Here is a 23142-nt window from a genome sequence, read left to right on the forward strand (position 1 = left end):
GGTTTGTTTCCCTACATTACGGAGCAACAACACAATCCGTGACTGTTCTACAATTCACCCAACAGTTAGAGACAAATACTGTAAACAGTTACCTCAGCACCCGGCATTTGTGCAGTACGGTTCCCAGCTGCTGGAGTCCTTCACACTGAATGTTGCAGTTGTGTAGATCGAGGTATTTTATTGCATCACAGAGTCCAATAACGTGAGGCAGGACCGCACAGTCAATTGGAGTCAAAGTCAATCCAGTAAATGTAAGTGTTTCCACAGATCCCACTGTGATCTGAGCGAGTCCATTATTCGGAGACTCAAACAGGTAGTGGAATATATTCAGGAGGTTCCTTTTACCAGTTTTACTCTTTGTTTTTCCAATCTGTCCTTCAACCTTCTCCTTCACCCAAGCAATCACCCGGCAGGTGGTTTGATGAAGAAATCGACCCAGAAACTCCTCCAGGGGCCGAGCTGCCTGTGGGGAGGAGAGACCAGCAACAAAACGGAGAAATATCTCAAATCGCCCATCTTCCTTGCTGTGGGCTTCTCTGAGGAGTTTCAGGATGTCCCCGGGATCAGGGCTCAGGAATTGTGCGAGTGCGGCTACAAACTCTTGGATGGTGAGGTGCGGGAATGTGTACACCACGCTCTGGGCAGATTCATCTCTCTCCAAAAGTTCCATCATGAACCCAGACAGGAACTGGGAAGGTTGCAGATTGTACTTGATCAAATCTCCACTTCCGAACACAATCTTCTTCTCGGAGACTCCTGTGAAGGCCATCTCACCAAGCTTCAGTAACACATCACGGGGGCTTTCAATCTCTCGGCCATGGTTTTTCAGAATGTTGTAAATATAGTAGGAATATAGTTGGGTGATGGTCTTGGGAACTTGCTGCTGATTCCTGTCTCTTTGTGTAAAGAAGGGGCCCAGTGACAGACCGAGGATCCAGCAGTAGGAAGGGTTGTAACACATGGTGTACAGGATCTCGTTCTCCTCCACGTGTTTGAAAAAAGCTGCTGCCACCGCCTGATCTTCAAAAAACTTGTTGAAATATTTCTTCCGTTCTTCACCAACAAATCCCAGGATTTCAGCCCAGACACTGATCTCAGCCTTTTCCAATAAATGTAATGCAGTGGGGCAGCTGGTCACTAGCACTGAACATCCTGGGAGCAGCTTGTGCTGTATTAAACTGTACACAATGTCAGACACTTCACAACAGTCTTCAGGATCTGTGCACCTGTGCTGAGGTTCTGTATTTCTCCGATTGTCAGCAAAATCGATCCTGTCCTTAAATTCATCCAAACCATCGAATATAAACAGCAATCCCTCTGGGTTCTTCCAGAGCTCCCTAAGAATATTCCCAAAGTAAGGATACAAATCCAGTATCAGATTCCTCAGGTTTATTCTACGGTTAAGAGCATTCAAATCCCGGAATTTAAAACTGAAAACAAATTGAAACTGTGGATATATTTTCCCAGTGGCCCAGTCATGAACAATCTTTTGTACCATTGTTGTTTTTCCAATCCCCGGGACTCCGCTCACTGCTCCTGAACTCCCAGATTTGGATTTTCTCCGTGAAAAGCTGCTGTGGAACAATTGATCAGTTCGAATTTTTTCCAGCACTCCCCGGAGATGTTCCTCTCTCCACTCTTCATGGTCTCGGCCTCTTGCCAGCAGTTCATGTTCTACAAGAGTCCGATCTTGAACAGTAGAAATGACCGTTAGCTCAGCGTATCGATCAACCAGCTGGAAAATCTTAACCTTCTCCTTTATTAGGATAGTGTTCACTCTCAGTGTTTCAGTTTGTACTCGGAGTGTTTCCTTGTGTTTCTGTTGAAGTCCTTCAATTAGAAGAGACAGAAAGTGGTCTCAATGTTAGTTGTATTGACATAGAGAACTTCTCAATAACATTTCATTATTCAGTAAAATGTTGCAAGATTTAATTCACAGCTTCAATAGAGGTGGGTGTTGAAATTAAAACTCAGTTAATGGAAACCTCGTTTGAAACAGAACAATGGCCGAGAAGAGTTTCAAATCTTCACCTGATTCTAATATTCACTGAACATGGAGGTTTCAATGATATGACTTTTCCCTCTGATGGTTAATACTTTCCGGCCTGCCCTTTACTATTGACATCTCCTCGAGGCTGGAGAAGAACTTGGAGTGGGAGGGGGAGGATCCAGTTGTCGTGATCCACGTAGGAACCAAAGACAGAGGTATAACTAGGAAAGAGGTTCTGCTGAGGGTGTTTGAGGAGCTAGGATCCAAATTAAAATACAGAACCTCAAAGGTAATGATCTCTGGATTGGTACCTGAGCCCCGCACAAATTGACATAGGGACAAACAGAATAGAGGTTTAACTGTATGGCTCAACGAGTGGTGTGGGAGGAAGGGCTGTCAATTTATGGGGCACTGGCACCAGTACTGGGGAAAGAGGGAGCTGTTCCTTTGGGACGGGCTTCACGGGGCTGGGACCAGTGCCTTGGTGAACCGAATAACTAGGACAGTAGACAGGGCTTTAAACTAATGAAGGGTTGGGGGTGGGAGGCTTCAGGAAAGAGTAAATTTAAAAGCAGCGAGAGAAATGTCAAGGCTCTAGAGCAGAGTAGAGTTTTGGGTAAAAATAAGCAGAGTGGGTCAGGATAGGACAGAGAGACTAACAAAGGTAATAGGGCATCAGTGACTAAGGTAACATCAGGGATAAATAGAAATAAGATAAAGCTAAAGGCACTACAGGTATATCTGAATGCGTGAAGCATTCGCAACAAAATAGATGAATTAATAGCACAGATAGAAATTAACAGGTTTGATCTAATAGCCATAACAGAGACGTGGTTGCACAGTGGCCAAGGTTGGGAACTAAATATTCCAGGATACTTAACTTTTAGAAGAGTTAAGCAAAATGGAAAAGGAGGAGGGGTAGCCCTGATAAAGAATGGGATAAAGACAGTAGAGAGAAAGGATCTTAGCTCTGAAAATCAAGAAGTAGAGTCAGTTTGGGTGGAGCTAAGAAACAGCAAGGGGCTGAAAACATTGGTGGGAGTTGTGTATAGGCCCCCAAACAGTATTTATAACGTAGGGCAGAGTATAAATCAGGAAATTAGCGGCGAATGTAACAAGGGTAATACAATAATCATGGGGGGCTTTAATCTACATATAGACTGAGCAAACCAAATTTGCAGTAATACTGTGGAGGATGAATTCACGGAATGTATGCAAGCTAGGTTTGTAGATCAGTATGTTGAGGAACCAACTAGGGAACAGGCTATTTTTGATCTAGTATTGTGCAATAAGAAAGGATTAATGAATAACCTTGTAGTAAAGGGGCCTTTAGGGAAGAGTGACCATAATATGATAGAATTTTATGCCGAGTTTAAAAGTGATTTAGTTAAATCTGAAACTAGGGTCTTAAATCTAAACAAAGCAAACTACGTAGTTATGAGGGGTGAGTTGGCTAAGATAGATTGTGAAACTACATTAAAAGGTTTGATGGTGGACAAGCAATGGCTAGCATTTAAAGAATTAATACATAATTTACAACAAATCTACATTCCTTTAAGGCACAAAAACCCCACAGGAAAAGTGGTCTAACCATGGCTTAACAAGAGACGTTAAAGATAGTATTAGATCAAAGGAAGATGCTTATATTGTTGCCAAAAAGAGTAGGCCTGAAGTTTGTGAGTATTTTAGAATTCAGAAAAGGAGGACCAGAAACTGATAATAAAAGGGAAAATAGAATGAGAGTAAACTAGCGAGAGACATAAAAACAAACTGTAAAATCTGCTGTAGTTACGTAAAAAGGAAAAGATTTGTGAAAGTAAACGTGGGTCCTTTACAGGCCGAGACAGGAGAAATTATAACGGGGAATAAGGAAATGGCAGATAAATTAAACAAATACATTGCTCTCTCTTCACGGAAGAAAAATGCAAAAAACTTCCCAGAAATAGTGGAGAACCAAGGGTCTAGCGAGAATGAGGAACTGAAAGAAATTAATTAGTAAAAAAAAGTACTGGAGAAATTAATGAGACTGAAAGCCAATAAATCCCCTGGACCTGATGGCCTACATCCTAGGGTTTTGAAAGAGGTGGCTATAGAGATAGTGGATGCACTGGATGGCATTTTCCAAAATTCCCTTCATTCTAGAATGGTCCCCACGGATTGGAAGGTAGCAAATGTAACCCCAATTATTTAAGAAAGGAGGGAGAGAGAAAATGGGGAACTACAGACCGATTAGCCTGACATCAGTAGTAGGGAGAATGATATAATCTATTATTAAGGACGTGGTAACAGGGCACTTAGAAAATAATAATAGGATTGGGCAGAGTCAACACAGATTTATGAAAGGGAACTTGTGTTTGATGAATCTGTTAGAGATTTTTGAGGTTGTAACTAGCAGAATAGATAAGGGGGAACCAGTGGATGTGGTGTATTTGGATTTTCAGAAGGCATTCAATAAGGTGCCACACAAGAGGCTATTAAACCTCAGTCATTAGGACTCATGGGATTGGGGGGTAATATACTAGCATGGATTGAGGATTGGTTAACGGACAGAAGAGAGTAGGAATAAACGGGTCATTTTCGGGTTGGCAGGCTGTAACTAGTGGGGTACCACAAGAATCAGTGCTTGGGCCTCAGCTATTCACACTCTACATCAATGATTTGGATGCGGGAACCAAATGTACTTTATCCAAGTTTGCTGATGGTTCAATGCTGGGTGGGAATGTAAGTTGTGAGGAGGTTGCAAGAAGGCTTCAAGGGGATATAGTCAGGCTAAGTGCGTGGGCAAGAACATGGCACATGGAATATAATGTGGCGAAATGTGAATTTGTCCACTTTGGTAGGAAAAATAGAAAAGCAGAATTTTTTTAAGTGGTGAGAGATTGGGAAATGTTGGTGTTCAGAGGGACCTGGGTGTCCTTGTACACGAGGCACTGAAAGTTAACATGCAGGTACAGCAAGCAATTCGGAAATCAAATGGTATGTTGGCCTTTATTACAAGAGGATTTGAGTACAAAAGTAAAGACGTCTTACTGCAATTATATAGGGCCCTGGTGAGAGCACACCTGGGGTATTGTGTACAGTTTTGGTCTCCTTACCTAAGGAAGGATATACTTGCCATAGAGGGAGTGCAACAAAGGTTCTCCAGCCTGGTTCCTGGGATGGGGGGACTGTTCTATGAGGAGAGATTGAGCAGACTAAGCCTATATTCTCTAGCGTTCAGAAGAGTGAGAGATGATCTCATTGAAACATACAAAATTCTTACAGGGTTTGACGGTAGATGCTGGGAGACTGTTTCCCCTGGCTGGGGAGTCTAGAACCAGGGGTCACAGTCTCAGAATAAGGGGTCAGCCATTTAGGACTGAGATGAGGAGAAATTTCTTCACTCAGAGGGTGGTGAATCTTTGGAATTCTCCGCCCCAGAGGGCTGTGGGGGCTCAGTCATTGAGTATAATCAAGGCAGAGATCGATAGATTTTTGAATATTAAGGGAATCAAGGAATCTGGGGATAGTGCAGGAAAGTGGAGATGAGGTAGAAGAACAACCATGATCTCACTGAATGGCGGAGCAGGCTCGAAGGGCCGAATGGCCTCCTCCTGCTCTTATTTCTTCTGTTCATTACAAATCCACACATGATCCTAGTTATAAGACAGTAGACTTCTAGTGGATCAATCATTCACACAGTCAGTGGTGCTTAATCTTCAGAAATGGGAAATAGGACATTGGATGTCTGTGGAAGAGGGACAGACTGTGAATGGTCAGAAGCCCACTATTATTTTATCAGACCTTGGGCACGTTATCTATGATATTGTGTGCATTGGGTGATGGACAGGCTGGGAAGGGAAGTAAGTTCCAATCGGCGGACTATTTGATCCTTAACTGAGATTCCAACCCCATCTCCTCTCCATCACCAAGACCGCCTACCTCCACCTCCATAATATTGGCCATCTCCGCCCTTGCCTCAGCTCATCTGCTGCTGAAACCCACACCAATGCCTTCATTACCTCCAGATTGAACTCCTCCAACCCTCTCCTGCTCAGCCTCCCTTATTCCAACTTACACCCTCCAGAAACTTGAGGTCATTCAAAACTCTGCTGTCACTAACCTAACTTGCCCCAAGTCTCAGTCACCATCACCCCATTCCTCGCTGAACTAAATCGGCTCCGCGTCCGGCAATGCCTCGCTTTAAAAATTCTCATTTTTGCATTCCGATCCCTCCATAATCTCACCCTGCCAATCCCTGTAGCTTCCTCCAGCCCTACAACCCGAGATCTCTGCACTCCTCCAATTCTGGCCCCTTCAGCATCCCAGATTTTCATCACTCGATCATTGCCAGCCATTTTTCAGCTTTCTCGGCCCTAAGCTCTGGAATTCCCTCTTTAACCCTCTCCGATCCTGAACAGAAATCCACTGTCCTTATATCAGGACTCGTACATGTTATCTGTGGTATTGTGGGCACTGAGCGAGAGACAGGCTGTGAAAGAACAGGAGGTAATTTGCTGTTGCTTCAGGACCCTGGTTATCTGGTGTATTAACTCCACTTCCACAGTCACCTGATCACTGGTGAAGGTTACTGTCATTCTGAAGGTACAGAAGGGAATGAGAAAGATTATTCAAGGTATTAGGAGTTTAGGTTGAGGGGGTTTGATGTGCTTCTGTATTGAAATGTTTTAATGGAATTCACGACATTAGTGCAGGAAACAGGTTCGCATTTACAAATTAATTAGTAACCGAGAAAATTGAAAGTCAGAAGTAGGAAGGGAACCCAAGGTAACTTTTTTACCCAAACGGTAATAGAGCAGGGGAACAGTTATCAGGGAAGGACACTAAAGGGGCAGTGTTAGTGGAGTACGGAGACAAGTAAATGCGATTCTGTGGATACACCGAGAGGAGGGGTAGTTGGGTTCATCTCTATAACAGAGAAACACTCATTTGGTACAAATGGCCTTTGCTGTCCCTAATCATTACATAGGATTACATCGGATATACGGCACAGAAACAGGCCATTCAGCCCAACCAGTCCATGCCGGTGTTTATGCTCCACTCGAGCCTCCTCCCGTCTTTCCTCATCTAAATCTATCAGCATAACCCTCGATTCCCTTCTCCCTCATATGCTTGTCTAGCCTCCCCTTAAATGCATCTATACTATTCACTTCAACCACTCCCTGTGGCAGCGAGTTCCACATTCTCACCACTCTCTGGGTAAAGAAGTTTCTTCTGAATTCCCTATTGGATTTCTTGGTGACTATCTTATATTGATGGCCTCTAGTTATGCTCTTCCCCACAAGTGGAAACATTCTCTCTGTATCCACTCTATCAAAATGTTTCATAATTTTAAAGACCTCTATTAGGTCACCCCTCAGTCTTTTTTTTAATCAAGAGAAAAGAGACCCAGCCTGTTCATCCTTTCCTGATACGTGTACCCTTGCATTTCTGGTATCATCCTTGTAAATCTTCTCTGCACCCTCTCCAGTGCCTCTATATCCTTTTTATAATATGGTGACCAGAACTGTATGCAGTACTCCAAGTGTGGTCTAACCAAGGTTCGATACAGGTTTAGCATAACTTCACTACTTTTCAATTCTATACCTCGCGAAATAAACCCTTGTGCTTGGTTTGCTTTTTTTATGGCCTTGCTAACCTGTGTCACAACTTTTAGTAATTTGTGTATTTGTAGTCTGAGATCCCTTTGTTCCTCTACCCCACCTAGACTCGCACCCTCCAAGTGATAGGCGACCTCCCCATTCTTCCGACCAAAATATTCTTCCTACCTCACATTTTTATATGTTGAACTTCATCTGCCAATTATATGCCCATTCTGCAAGTTTATTAATGGCCTCCTGTAACTTGTTGCAGTCCTTCTCAGTATTGACTATCCCCCCACAATTTGGTGTCATCTGCAAATTTAGAAATTGTGTTTTTGATTCCAAAGCCTAAATCGTTAATGTAAATTGTGAACAGCAGTGGTCCCAGCACTGATCCTTGTGGAACACCACTACCCACTTTCTGCCACTGTGAATAGCTACCCTTTACTCCTACTCTCTGCTTTCTGTCCTGAAGCCAGCCAGCAATCCATTCTGCTACTTGTCCTGACTCCGCATTCTCTGACCTTGTTCATCAGTCTATTATGGGGTACCTTATAGAAGCCTTTGAAATCGTATCCTGTTATATTGTGTTTCAGAAATTGTGAACCTAGAATTTGCAGTCAGAATGACGGCGAACCGCAGACGACGCTTGCGTCTGCGCTCACTCGGAGGTTGAACTCCAAACCATCGTCAACACCTTCACTGAAGCATACAAGAGCATGGGCCTTACACTAAACATCCGTAAGACAAAGGTCCTCTACCAATCTGCCCCCGCCACACTGTACTGCCCCCTGATTATCAAAATCCACGACAAGGCCTTGGACAACTTGGACCACTTTCCATACCTCGGGAGCCTATTGTCAACAAGGGCAGACGTCGACGACGAAGTCCAACACCACCTACAGTGTGCCAGTGCAGCCTTTGGTCGCCTGAGGAAGAGAGTGTCTGAAGACCAGGACCTCAAACCCGACACTAAGCTCATGGTCTACAGAGCAGCAGCGATACCCGCCCTGCTGTATGCCTCAGAGACATGAGCCATGTACAGCAGGCACCTCGAAGCACTGGAGCGGCACCACCAATGCTGCCTCCTAAGATCCTGCAAATCCATTGGCAGGATAGGCGCACCAACGTCAGTGTTCATGCTCAGGCCAACATCCCCAGCATCGAAGCTTTGACCATGCTCGATCAGCTCCGATGGATGGGTCACATTGCCCACATGCCCGATACGAGACTCCCAAAACAAGCGCTCTACTCGGAGCTCCGGCACGGCACGAGAGCCCCAGGTGGGCAGAGGAAATGCTTCAAGGACGCCCTCAAAGCCTCCTTGAAAAAGTGTAACATCCCCACCGACACCTGGGAATCCCTGGCCCAAGACCGCACAAAGTGGAGGAGAAGCATCCGGGAAGGCGCCGAACACCTCGAGTCTCTTCACCGGGAGCAAGCGGAACCAAGCACAGGCAGCGCAAGGAGCGCACATCAACCCAAGCACCCCACCCGTCCACCCCTTCAACCACCGTCTGCCCCACCTGTGACAGAGACTGTAGGTCCCGCATTGGACTCATCAGTCACCTGAGAACTCATTTTTAATGTGGAAGTAAATCATCCTCGGTTCCGAGGGACTGCCTAAGAAGACCTTATCGAAGGCCTTTTGAAATCATATCATTATATTGTGTTTCAGAAATTGTGAACCCAGAATTTGCGGTCAGAATGACGGCGAACTGACAGCATTCGCCAAGATTCCTCCTTTGAAGCTGACCGCAACTTCGGGATTTTGGCACATGAGCAGGTGCATGTGAAAATCCTGAAGTTGTGGTCTGGTCAATGACAGCTCCGAATCTAGCTGCGCTGTGCCCGCCCCTCCCCCCCACCACCACCACCTGCCCCCACAGTGCCGGCAATCAGTGTCAATACTAGATCAGAGAAACTGAAGAGAACTTCAGCTCTTCCGCAGTATGTACACTGTCCAATTCCTCACAAAACGTGAGATAGAAAGGAATTGCTGAAACTGGGGTTTTTAAAGCATTATTACTAGTAAACAACTGTTAAGGGTCTGGAAACTAATTTTACATTTGCACAGTGTGAAATTTGTGCATTTTAGTAGAAGTGTTTGTTTTAAGAAAATTTTCAAAAGAAATATTTTAATGTTTGCCTATCTTTATATCAGGTTTGGTTTTCCCCCTTTTGAGAGCCCCAAGCTTTGTTTTGCTCTCCAACATTTTTAAATATTACAATTTTAAGGGCTTGTTCACTTCCTTGTTCGCTGTCTGTGAGAATTCTGACTTTAGATTGGCTGCTTAGACAGACTGTTGAGGTCACAGCAGTTCGCAAAAGGGAATCCCCAATAACTGCTGTTGATTTGAATTAAAGTTCGGAAAACCCAATGCTCTCGACACAGTGATCGCGAGAATCTTGTGCGAAAAGAACTTTGGGGCTGGCCTCTTCCTGAGGGCCCCACCATCACAGAAGCCAGTCTTCAGCCTATACAATTCACGCCAGATATCAAGAAACCACACTGAATACGGCAAAGGCTATGGGCCCTGACAACATCCCAGCTGTCGTGCTGAAGACTTGAGCTCCAGAACCAGCCACCCCATCAGTCTATTCTCAATCATCAGCAAAGTGATGGAAGGTGTCACTGACAGTGCTATCAAGCAGCACTGACTCACCAATAACCTGCTCACTGATGCCCAGTTTGGGTTCCAGCAAGACCACTCGGCTCCCAACCTCATTGCAGCCTTGATCCAAACATGGACAAAGGAGCTGAATTGTAGAGGTGAGGTGAGAGTGACTGCCCTTGACATCAAGGCAGCATTTGACCGAGTGTGGCATCAAAGAGCCCTAGTAAAACTGAAGTCAATGGGAATTGAGGGGAAAACTCTCCACTAGCTGTTCCGCGTTTCGGATCTGGAGCTGTGGCTGGAGTGACTGTGGAGCATCAGCGAAGCTGAGATCTACATGGATAGCACGTTTAACGAGGTGGTCACACCGCAGGTAAAGGGTGCACAGGCAGAAAGGGAATGGGTGACCACCAGGTAGAGTAAAAGAACTAGGAAGGTATTGCAAGAGTCCCCTGGGTCCATCTCCTTCTCCAACAGATTTTCCGCTTTGGATACTGCTGGGGGAGATGGTTTCTCAGGGGAATGCAGCAACAGCCAAGTCTGCGGCACTATGAGTGGCTCAGCTGCACAGGGGGGGAGGAAAAAGAGCGGAAGAGCAATAGCGATAGGGGATTCTATCATAAGGGGAACACAGACATTTCTGTGGCCACAGATGTGACTCCAGGATGGTATGTTGCCTCCCTGGTGCCAGGGTCAAGGATGTCACTGAGCGGCAGCAGGACATTCTGAAGGGGGAGGGTGAACAGCCAGAGGTCGTGGTCTATATCGGTACCAACGTCATAGGTAGAAAGAGGGACGAGGTCCTGCAAACAGTATATAGGGAGCTAGGAAATAAATTACAAAGCAGGACCTCAAAGGTAGTAATCTCAGGATTACACCCAGTGCCACGTGCTAGCGAGAGCAGAAATAGGAGAACAGACCAGATGAATGCGTGGCTGGAGAGATGGTGTAGGAAGGAGGGGTTTAAATTCCTGAGGCATTGGGACCAATTCTGGGGAAGGTGAGACCTGTACAAGCTGGACTGATTACACCTCAGCAGAACCGGGACCAATATCCTCGCAGGGGTGTTTGCTAGTGCTGTTGGGAAGGATTTAAACTAGTTTTGTCAGGGGGCTGGGAACCTAAGTGTGGGCCCAGAACGGAGAGAAACAAAGCTGGAAGTGCAAGTTAGAAAAGTAGTCAGCAAAACTAGTAGGGAGCAGAAACAAAGGCCAACAGTAAAGAGGGTCAAAGTGCAGAAAAATATTAAACACGCAAAGTTGAAGGCACTTTATCTAAATGCAAGTAGAATTCGCAACAAGGTGGATGAATTAATGGCACTAATGGAAGTTAATGGGTATGATGTAATTGCCATTACAGAGACATGGTTGCAGGGTAACCAAAGCTGGGAACTGAATGTTCCAGGGTACTCAACATTTAGGAAGGACAGACAAAAAGGAAAAGGAGGCGGCGTAGCGCTGTTAATAAGGGATGAGATCGGTACGGTGGAAATAAAAGATCTTGGCTCGGCAGATCGTGATGTAGAACTGGAATCAGTTTGGGTGGAGCTAAGAAACAGCAAAGGGTGGAAAACATTGGTGGGCGTTGTGTACAGGCCACCAAACAGTAGTGGTAATGTAGGGCACGGTATCAATCAAGAAATTAAAAGTGCATGTAACAAGGGCAATACGGTAATCATGGGCGATTTTAATCTACATACTGACTGGGCAAATCAAATTACCACTAATGGTGTGGGGGACGAATTCTTGGAATGCATGCGAGATGGTTTCCTGGATCAGTATGTGGAGGAACCATAAGAAATAGGAGCAGGAGCAGGCCAATCGGCCCCTCGAGCCTGCTCCGCCATTCAATCAGATCATGGCTGATCTGATCCTAACCGCCAATCCACTATCACAGAACCATCTCCTGAATCTAACAGAATTAGACACATGAAATAGGAGCAGGATCAGGCTACACGGCCCCTGGGCCCTCTCCGCTACCCACAGGGCCATGACCGATCCAAACCGAGACTCATGTCCAAATTCCTGCCCGCTCCCCGTAACCCTTAATTCCCTTTACTTCTAGGAAACTGTCTATTTCTGTTTTAAATTTATGTAATGATGTAGCTTCTACAGATTTTTGGGGCAGCATATTCCATGGACCTACCACCCTCTGAGTGAAGTAGTTCCTCCTCATCTCAGTTTTGAAAGAGCAGCCCATTATTCTAAGACTATGCCCCCTAGTTCTAGTTTCACCCATCATCGGGAACATCTTCCCCGCATCCACCCGATCCAACCCCTTCACAATCTTATATGTTTCAATAAGATCGCCTCTCATTCTTCTGAACTCCAATGAGTAGAGTCCCAATCTACTCATCCTCTCCTCATATGTCCATCCCCTCATCCCCGGGATTAACCAAGTGAACCTTCTTTGTACTGACTCGAGAGCAAGTATGTCCTTTCTTAAGTATGGACAACAAAACTGTACGCAATATTCCAGGTGCGGTCTCACCAATACCTTGTACAACTGAAGCAATACCTCCCTATTTTTATATTCTAACCCCGTAGCAATGAAAGCCAACATTCCATTGGCCTTCTTAATCACTTGCTGCACCTGCATACTAACCATTTGAGTTTCGTGCACCAGGACCCCCAGATCCCTTTGTACTTCAGTACTTTCAATGTTTCTTGCCATTAAGATAATAACTTGCTCCACGATTTTTCCTGTCAAAGTGCATAACCTCACACTTTCCAGTATTGTATTCCATCTGCCAAATCTCTGCCCACTTACTTAGCCTGTCTATGTCCCCTTGCAGGTTTTTTATGTCCTCCTCACTCGCTACTTTCCCTCCCATCTTAGTATCATCTGCAAACTTTGATATGTTACACTCGGTCCCCTCCTCCAAATCGTTAATATAGATTGTAAAGAGTTGGGGACCCAGCACTGACCCCTGTGGAACACCACTAGTTACTGATTGCCAGTCTGAGAATGAACCATTTATCCCAACTCTCTGCCTTCTGTTAGATAGCCAATCCTCTATCCATGCCAGAATATTACCCCCAATCCTGTGATTTTTTTATCTTAAGCAATAATCTTTCGTGTGGCACCTTGTCAAATGCCTTTTGGAAGTCTAAATACACTACGTCCACTGGTTCCCCTTTATCCACCCTATACGTTACTTCCTCAAAGAACTCCAGCAAATTTGTCAAACATGACTTCCCCTTCATAAAACCATGCTGACTTTGTCCTATTAAATTATGATTATCCAAATGTCCTGTTACTGTCTCCTTAATAATGGACTCCAAAATTTTACCTACCACAGATGTTAGGCTAACCGGTCTATAGATTCCAGCCTTCTGTCTACTGCCCTTTTTAAATAAGGGTGTTACATTAGCAGTTTTCCAGTCTGCCAGGACCTTTGCCGAGTCCATGGAGTTTTGGAAAATTATTACCAATGCATCCACAATCCTAACCGCCACTTCCCTCAAGACCCTAGGATGTAAGCCATCAGGTCCAGCTGATTTATCCGCCTTGAGTCCCATTATTTTACCGAGTACCACTTCCTTAGTGATTTTGATCGCGTTTAGCTCCTCCCCCCCATAGCCCCCTGTTTGTCCAGTGTTGGGATATTCTTAGTGTCTTCTACTGTAAAGACTGATGTAAAATATTCATTCAGTGTTTTTGCCATCTCCATATTTCCCACCATTAATTTCCAGTCTCATCCTCTAAGGGACCAATATTTACTTTAGCCACCCTTTTTCTTTTTATATAACTATAAAAACTCTTACTATCTGTTTTTATATTTTTTTGCTAATTTACTTTCATAATCTATCTTCCCTTTGTTAATCAATCTTTTTGTTATTTTTTGCTGTCTTTTAAAGTTTTCCCAATCCTCTATCCTCCCACTAGATTTGGCTACCTTATATGCCCTTGTTTAGTCGAATACTATCCTTAATTTCTTTACTTAGCCACGGATGGCTGTCTTTTCTTTTACACCCTTTTCTTCTCGGTGGAATATATATTTTTTGGAAGTTGTAAAATAACTCCTTAAATGTACACCACTGATCATGTATCGTCTTACCCTTTAATCTATTTTCCCAATCCACTCTACTCAATTCCGCTCTCATACCTTCATAGTCTCCTTTATTCAAGCTTAGCACACTTGTTTGAGATCCAACCTTCTCACCCTCTAATTGAATATGGAATTCAACCATGTTATGGTCACTCATTCCAAGGGGATCCTTTACTAGGCCATTTTTAATTAATCCTGTCTCGTTACACAGGACCAGATCTAAAGTTGCCTGCCCCCTGGTCGGTTCAGTTACATACTGCTCAAGAAACCCATCCCTAATACACTCAATGAACTCATTCTCAAGGCAGCCCTGCCCAATTTGTTTTGTCCAATTAATATGATAGTTAAAATCCCCCATAATTATAGATGTTCCCTTATTACAAGCCTCAACTATTTCCTGATTGATACTCCGTCCAACAGAGTTGCCACTGTTCGGAGGCCTATAGACTACGCCCACTAGTGTTTTTTTCCCCTTATTATTCCTTACCGCCACCCAAACTGTTTCATTATCCTGATCTTTTGACCCAATATCATTTCTCTGTATTACAGTGATTCCTTCCTTTATTAACATAGCCACCCCACCTCCCCTTCCTTCTTGCCTATCCTCCCTGATCGTTAAATAACCTGGTATGTTTAATTCCCAGGCATTGTCACCCTGCAGCCATGTTTCTGTAATGGCCACAAGATCATACCCATATGTAGTTATTTGCGCCATTAACTCATCTATTTTGTTACGAATGCTACATGCATTCAGATAGAGAACTTTCAAATATGTTTTGTGACACTTAGTTCCTGCTTTTGCCCTTTTTATTACTTTACCTTTTACTCCATACCTTCTGCCCCTTCCTGACACGCTCTGGTTTTTAATTTCCCCACTGCTACCTAAGTCTATGACCTTCTCTGTTGTCATTTTTATTATTTGCTCTCCAGGAACCTCCCCCCCCACTAGTTAGTTTAAAGCCCTCTCTAAAGCCCTAGTTATATGATCCGCCAGGACTCTAGTCCCAGCACTGGCCAAGTGAAGCCCGTCCCAACGGAACAGCTCCCTCCTGCCCCAGTACTGGTGCCAGTGTCCCAGGAAGCAAAACCCATTTCTCCCACACCAGTCTTTGAGCCACGCATTTAACTCTAATTTTATTTGTCCTAGCCAAATTCGCTCGTGGCTCAGGTAATAACCCTTGTGGTTCTGCTTTTTAATTTGGCCCCTAGCTGCTCAAACTCCCTCAGCAGGACCTCCTTCCTTGTCTTATCTATGTCATTGGTACCAACATGGACCACGACAACTGGATCCTCCCCCTCCCACTCCAAGTTTCTCTCCAGTCCAGAGGAGAGGTCCTTAACCCTGGCACCGGGCAGGCAACACAGCCTTCGGGACTCTTGCTCTCGGCTGCAAAGAACTCTATCTATCCCCCTAACAATACTATCCCCTACCACTACAACATTTCTTTTAACTCCCCCCACTTAAATGGCCCCCCCGCTCCACAGTGCTGTGGCCAGGTTGCTCATCCTCCCCGCAGTCCCTGTTCCCATCCTCACAGGGAGTAAGAGCCTCAAACCTGTTGGACAAGTGCAAGGGCTGCGGCTCCTCCAACACTACCTTCCCAACCAACCAGGGAACAGGCTATTCTGTGTAATGAGAAAGGGCTAATGAATAATCTTGTGGTAAAGGGGCCTTTAGGGACAAGTGACCATAATATGATTGAATTTTACATTAAGTTTGAGAGTGATGTAGTCCAATCTGAAACTAAGGTCTTCAATCTAAACAGAGGAAACTACAAGGGTATGAGGGACAGGTTGGCCATGGTAGATTGGGAGACCACACTAAAAGGTATGAAGGTGGACATACAATGGCTAACATTCAAGACAATAATGCATAATTTGCAACAAACATATATTCCTCTAGGGCATAAAAACCCAAAAGGAAAAGTGATCCAAACATGGCTAAAAGGAATTAAAGCAAGTATTAAGTCAAAAGAGGAAGCTTATAAAGTTGCCAGAAAAAGTGGTTAGCCTGAGGATTGGGATCTTTTTAGAAATCAGCAAAGGGGAACGAAGAAATTGATAAAGAAAGGGAAAGTGGAATATGAGCACAAACTAGCAAAAAATATAAAAACGGATTGTAAAAGCTTCTATAGTTATGTGAAAAGGGAAAGACTGGTGAAGGTAAATGTAGGTCCTTTACAGTCAGAGATGAGAGAATTTGTAATGGGGAATGAGGAAATGGCAGAGAAATTGAATAAATACTTGTGTTTGTCTTCACGGAGGAAGACACAAAAAACCTCCCAGAAATACGAGAAAAGCAAGGGTGTAACGAGAATGAAGAACTTAAAGAAATTATTAGTAAAAAAACAGTACTAGCAAAATTAATGGGACTAAAAGTCAATAAATCTCAAGGACCGGATGACCTACATCCTAGGGTTTTGAAAAAGGCGGCCATTGGGACAGTGGACACATTGGTTGTCATCTTTGAGAATGTAACTAGTGGAGTAGACAAAGGGTAACCAGTACATGTGGTGTATTTTGATTTTCAGAAGGCCTTCGATAAGGTCGCACACAAGAGGTTGGTGAACAAAATTAGGGGGTATTACTGGGGGTAATATACTACCATGGATTGAGAATTGGTTAGCAGACAGAAAACAAAGAGTAGGGATAATCGTGTCTTTTTCAGGGTGGCAGGCTGTGACTAGTGGGGTACCGCAAGGATTGTGCTTGGGCCCCTGCTATTCACAATCTATATCAATGATTTGGATGAGGGGACTAAATGTAACATTTCCAAATTTGCTGATGATAGCTAGGTGAAAGTATCAGTTGTGAAGAGGATGTGAAGAGGCTACAAGGAGATCTCGACAGGCTCAGTGAGTGGGCAAGAGCATGGCAGATGGAATATAATGTGGATAAATGTGAAGTTATCCACTTTGGTAGAAAAAACAGAAAGGCGGAATATTTCCTAAATGGTGAAAGATTGGGGAATGCAGATGCTCAAAGGGACCTGGGTGTCCTTGTACATGAGTCACTGAAAGTGAATGTGCAGGTGCAGCAAGCCATTAGGAAGGCTAATGGTATGCTGGCCTTCATTACAAGAGGATTTGAGTACAGGAGTAAAGAAGCCTTACTCCAATTATATAGGGCCTTGGTGAGACCACACCTGGAGTACTGTGTACAATTTTGGTCTCCTTACCTAAGGAAAGATATACTTGCCATAGAGGGAGTGCAACGAAGGTTCATGAGATTGATTCCTGGGATGGCGGGACTGTCGTATGAGAAGAGACTGAGTAAACTAGACCTGTATTCACTTGAAGTCAGAAGAATGAGAGGGGATCGCATTGAAGCATACAAAATTATTACAGGGCTTGATAGAGTGGATGCAGGGAGAATGTTCCCCTTGGCTGGGGAGATTAAAACCAGGGGCCACATTCTCAAGATAAAGGGTAGGCCATTCAGGACTGAGATGAGGAGAAATTTCTTCAGAGGGTGATGAATCTTTGGAATTCTCTACCCCAGAGGGCTGTGGAGGCTCAGTCATTGGGTATATTCAAAACAGAAGTCGATAGATTTCTGACTAGTAAGGGCATCAAGGGATATGGCGATAGGGCCGGTGAATGGAGTTGAGGTAGAAGATCAGCCATGATCTCATTGAATGGCGGAGCAGGCTCGAAGGGCCGAAAGGCCGACTCCTGCTCTATTTCTTTTGTTCTTCTGCCTAGCACAAAGGAAGATGGTTGTGGTGGTTGCAGGTCAAACATCACAGCCCCAGGACATCGCTGCAGGAGTTCCTCAGGGCAGTGTCCTAGGCCCAACCATCTTCAGCGGCTTCATCAATGACCTTCCCTCCAACATAAGGTCAGAAATGGGGATGTTCGCTGATGACTGCAGTGTTCAGCGCCACTCACAACTCCTCAGATAATGATGCAGTCCATGCCCGCATGCAGCAAGATCTGGATGACATTCAGGCTTGGGCTGATTAAGTGGCAGGTAAAGTTCGCACCACAGAAGTGCCAGGCAATGATTATCTCCAACAAGCAGGAGTCTAACCACCTCCCCTTGACATTCAATGGCTTTACCATCACCGAATCACCACCCATCATCAACATCCTGGGGGTCACCATTGACCAGAAACTGAACTGGACCACCCACATAAATACTGTGGCAACAACATCAGGTCAGAGGCCAGGTATTCTGTGGCGAGTGTCTCACCTCCTGACTCCCCTAAGCCTTTCCACCATCTACAAGGCACAAGTCAGGAGTGTGATAGAATACTCTCCACTTGCCTGGATGAGTGCAGCTCCAGCAACACTCAAGAAGCTCGACCCCATCCAGGACAAAGCAGCCCGCTTGATTGGCACCCCATCCACAACCTTAAACATTCACTCCCTCCACCACCAGCGTACCGTGGCTGCAGTGTGGACCATCTACAAGATGCACTGCAGCAACTCGCCAAGGCTTCTTCGGCAGCACCTCCCAAACCCGCGACCTCTGCCACCGAGAAGGACAAGGGCAGCAGGCGCAATGGAACAGCACCACCTCCAAGTTCCTGCCAAGTCACACGCCATCTTAACTTGGGAAGTATATAGTCGATCCTTCATAGTCGCTGGGTCAAAATCCTGGAACTCCCTACATTACAGCACTGTGGGAATACCATTGCCACACATATTGCAGCGGTTCAAGAAGGCGGCTCACCACCACCTTCTCAAGGGCAGTTAGGGATGGCCTTGCCAGCGACACCCACATTCCATAAACAAATTTTTAAAAAACAGCAAACGTCTTCGCTTTGTTGCTGACTGCAAATTCCAGGCTATTAAAATATATATTTTTTAAATGATTTAAACATTCCCTTACACTTAAAATTAGTTTAGGTTATTTTTGGCCCCATTAAAAAATGTTTATTTACTTTTCAAAAAATTAAATTTCTTTAAAATGTTTAATTAAATTGTATTTTAATTAATTCTTGAACACGAGATGATTTATTTATTTCAATGTTGTGAAAATGTTACTTTTTTAGTGGAATCCTATTGTGCATATGGCGATTCCATATATAAATGAATCCCCATGAACATCTTAGGAATCCCCCTGGGACACTTGGGCCATTACGCAGGCCTAAGCAGGCAGGCCCACGACTGGAAGAGTCTCAAGCTCCGGTGGCACCATGTTGGTGCCTAGTTTTCTTGTGGTTCTAAGGATTTTGCCTGTGGCAAGCCTCCGACCGCAATTTCCAGGCCAATATTTATTTAAACCATCACACTGTTAAAAGCAGGTCTTAGGCCTGCTGTTGCCAGGCACAAGAATTTTGTGGGTATTCGCTGGGCAACTAGCCCAAAACTATGCCAACAAATGTCCATTTCTAACAGATAGGTATGATCTGTCAAGCAAAACATTGCCAGATCGCAAGTTCTGGGTTTTCGTGCATGCAGATATTTGGGGCATTGTCCTTTCCTCAAATCCCACCAAAGATTAATGTTCTACTGTGTGAACATCTGTAAATCTTCAGTGCATAGAATTTCAGTTAATCAGGATCCTGCCAGGTGTGTATGGGGTTTCACAGTGTATCAGGATCCTGCCAGGTGTGTATGGGATTTCACAGTGTATCAGGATCCTGCCAGGTGTGTATGGGGTTTCACAGTAGATCAGGATCCTGCCAGGTGTGTCTGGGATTTCACAGTGTATCAGCATCCTGCCAGGTGTGTATGGGGTTTCACAGTGAATCAGGATCCTGCCAGGTGTGTATGGGATTTCACAGTGTATCAGCATCCTGCCAGGTGTGTATGGGGTTTCACAGTGAATCAGGATCCTGCCAGGTGTGTATGGGGTTTCACAGTGTATCAGGATCCTGCCAGGTGTGTATGGGGTTTCACAGTGTATCAGGATCCTGCCAGGTGTGTATGGGATTTCACAGTGTATCAGGATCCTGCCAGGTGTGTATGGGGTTTCACAGTGAATCAGGATCCTGCCTGGTGTGTATGGGGTTCCACAGTGTATCAGGATCCTGCCAGGTGTGTATGGGGCTCCACAGTGTATCAGGATCCTGCCAGGTGTGTGTGGGGTTTCACAGTGTATCAGGATCCTGCCAGGTGTGTATGGGGTTCCACAGTGTATCAGGATCCTGCCAGGTGTGTATGGGGTTTCACAGTGAATCAGGTTCCTGCCAGGTGTGTGTGGGGTTTCACAGTGTATCAGGATCCTGCCAGGTGTGTATGTGGTTTCACAGTGTATCAGGATCCTGCCAGGTGTGTATGGGGTTTCACAGTGTATCAGGATCCTGCCAGGTGTGTATGGGGTTTCACAGCGTATCAGGATCCTGCCAGGTGTGTATGGGGTTTCACGGTGTATTAGGATCCTGCCAGGTGTGTATGGGGTTTCACAGTGTATCAGGATCCTGCCAGGTGTGTATGGGGTTTCACGGTGTATCAGGATCCTGCCAGGTGTGTGTGGGGTTTCACAGTGTATCAGGATCCTGCCAGGTGTGTATGGGGTTTCACGGTGTATCAGGATCCTGCCAGGTGTGTATGAGGTTTCACAGTGTATCAGGATCCTGCCAGGTGTGTATGGGGTTTCACTGTGTATCAGGATCCTGCCAGGTGTGTATTAGGGTTTCAGGAACCTGCCAGGTGAGTATAGAAACATAGAAGATAAGAGCAGGAATAGGCCATTCGGCCCCTTGAGCCTGTTCCGCCATTTAATGAGATCATGGCTGATCATCCAAATTCAGTATCCTGTCCCCGATTTCTCCCCATATCCCTTGATCCCTTTAGCCTTAAGAAATATATCTAACTCCTTCTTGAATATATTTAATGAATTGGCCTCAACTGCCTTCTGTGGTAGAGAATTCCACAGGTTCACCACTCTCTGGGTGAAGAAATTCCTCCTCATCTCTGTCCTAAATGGCTTACCCCTTATCTTGGACTGTGACCCTTGGTTCTGGACTCCCCAGCCATCGGGAACATCCTTCCTGCATCTAGTCTGTCTAGCCCTGTTAGAATTTCAATGAGATCCCCTCCCATTCTTCTAAACTCTGGCGAATACAAGCCCAATCGACCCAATCTCTCTTCATACGTCATTCCTGCCATCCCAGTTATCAGTCTGGTGAATCTTCGCTGCACTCCCTCCATGGCAAGAACATCCTTCCTCAGATTAGGCGACCAAAACTGCACACAATACTCACGGTGGAGTCTCACCAAGGCCCTGTACAATTGCAGCAAGACATCCTTGCTCCTGTTCGCGAATCCTCTTGCTATGAAGGTCAACATACAATTTGCCTTAACTGCCTGCTGCACCTGCATGCTTACCTTCAGTGACTGGTGCACAAGGACACCCAGGTCTCGTTGCACTTCCCCTTTTCCCAATCTATTGCCAGTCAGATAATAATCTGCCTTCCTGTTTTTGCCACCGAAGTGGATAACCTCGCATTTATCCACATTATACTGCATCTGCCATATCGCCCAACCTGCCCAAATCGTATTGGAGTTTCTCTGCATCCTCCTCAGAGCACACACGCCCACCCAGCTTTGTGTCATCTGCAAACTTGGAGATATTACATCTAGTTCCCTCGTCTAGATCATTAATATATATTGTGAATAACTGGGGTCCTAGCACCGATCCCTGCGGTATACCACTAGTTACTGCCTGCCACTTGGAAAACGACCCGTTTATTCCAACTCTTTGCTTCCTGCCTGCCAACCAGTTCTCTATCCAAGTCAGTACCTTACCCCCAATCCCATGTGCCTTAACTTTACACGCTAATCTCTTATGTGGGACCTTATCGAAAGCCTTCTGAAAGTCCAAATACACCACATCCACTGGTTCTCCCTTATCTATTTTACCAGTTACATCCTCAAAAAATTCCAGTAGATTAGTCAAGCATGATTTACCTTTTGTAAATCCATGTTGTCTTTTTCCGATCCTGATCTACAGAAATTCAATAAAAGTTTTGAACTCACCATTTCGTCACTTACCTTTCAGGTTACAGGGTATTTCGGATAAACCTTCTGCGATGTTCATGTAATCAAATGGATCAGAACCTGTTTAAATCAATTAACTTTCGTCAATTCAGAACTGAGATATTATAGTAAAATCTGCAGTGTTTGAATCTGTCATTGAGTTCAGTGTATGATTTTACAGTACCATGTTCCTCTATTTCTTTCAGTATTTTGTTCAGCTTTGGTAACCTGTGGCGCATTGTCACCAAGGATTCCCACATCACCCTTCGGGCCCCAGAGCCTTTCTCCATCACCAGATTTAGGAGAAGTTTGGAACTGTCCGCCCGGTTTCCCTTCTCCGCGAGCTCAGTGATTTCTGTAAAGAATAATAATGGATATATTGAGGAGTGGAGTGAAAGATAAGCACTGAGAATGAGAAGGAAAGGATCTGCTCAGTGATGGGATCTCCCCATTGTTTTGAGCTCAGAAAGTAATCACTGGGATGGATACTGATCCATTCTGAACATGGGCTGAATATTCTGTAAACATCTTGATTCACTGATTAACGGCAAATAAATGAGATAGAAGGAAAATAGAAATCAAGAATATTGTTCTCGGAGAGTGAGGAATCACCGAGAATCTGCAATAGTTTTAATGGGTTTAGTATTCTCTGTGCTTCAGTGTCCAACATGACATCAGATTCCTGACTGACAATATGATACACTCGTTTCTCACACTTACTTCCTGCTGTCACACTGTTATTTACTGAGAACTAAAACAACAGCGAATCAGAACTCGAGTGGCAGGGAAGTGACATAGAAACATAGAAGATAGGAGCAGGAGTAGGCCATTCGGCCCTTCGAGCCTGCTCCGCCATTCAATGAGATCATGGCTGGTCATCCAAATTCAGTACCCTGTCCCTGCCTTCTCCCCATATCCCTTGATCCCTTTAGCATTAAGAAATATATCCAACTCTTTCTTGAATATATTT

At 44.8% G+C, this 23142-nt stretch overlaps 1 protein-coding gene across 1 annotated transcript; it reads right to left on the minus strand.

Annotated features, from left to right (window-relative positions):
• Positions 1-88: 88 nt before the first annotated feature.
• Positions 89-22480, minus strand: LOC147118280 (NACHT, LRR and PYD domains-containing protein 3-like). Its single transcript, XM_085983699.1, has 3 exons — positions 22357-22480; positions 22188-22253; positions 89-1830 (listed from the first exon to the last, which is right to left on the minus strand). Exons 1-3 carry the CDS (start codon positions 22460-22462, stop codon positions 89-91), a joined length of 1914 nt encoding a protein of 637 aa, XP_085839825.1. The 5' UTR covers positions 22463-22480.
• Positions 22481-23142: the final 662 nt, after the last annotated feature.

Source organism: Somniosus microcephalus, chromosome 4 (assembly GCF_052327205.1).
Source record: "Somniosus microcephalus isolate GS21.2 chromosome 4, FLI_Smic_1.0, whole genome shotgun sequence".
Lineage (NCBI taxonomy): Eukaryota > Metazoa > Chordata > Chondrichthyes > Squaliformes > Somniosidae > Somniosus > Somniosus microcephalus.

Bases quoted from the DNA above. Each gene is read 5' to 3' on its own strand.
- LOC147118280 (XM_085983699.1), bottom strand. From the start codon at position 22,462: ATGGAGAAAGGCTCTGGGGCCCGAAGGGTGATGTGGGAATCCTTGGTG. The intron at 22,254-22,356 runs GTACTGTAAAAT...TGATTTAAACAG, and splicing joins GAAAGAAATAGAGGAACATG to GTTCTGATCCATTTGATTAC. The intron at 1,831-22,187 runs GTAAGTGACGAA...TTCTAATTGAAG, and splicing joins AATACCCTGTAACCTGAAAG to GACTTCAACAGAAACACAAG.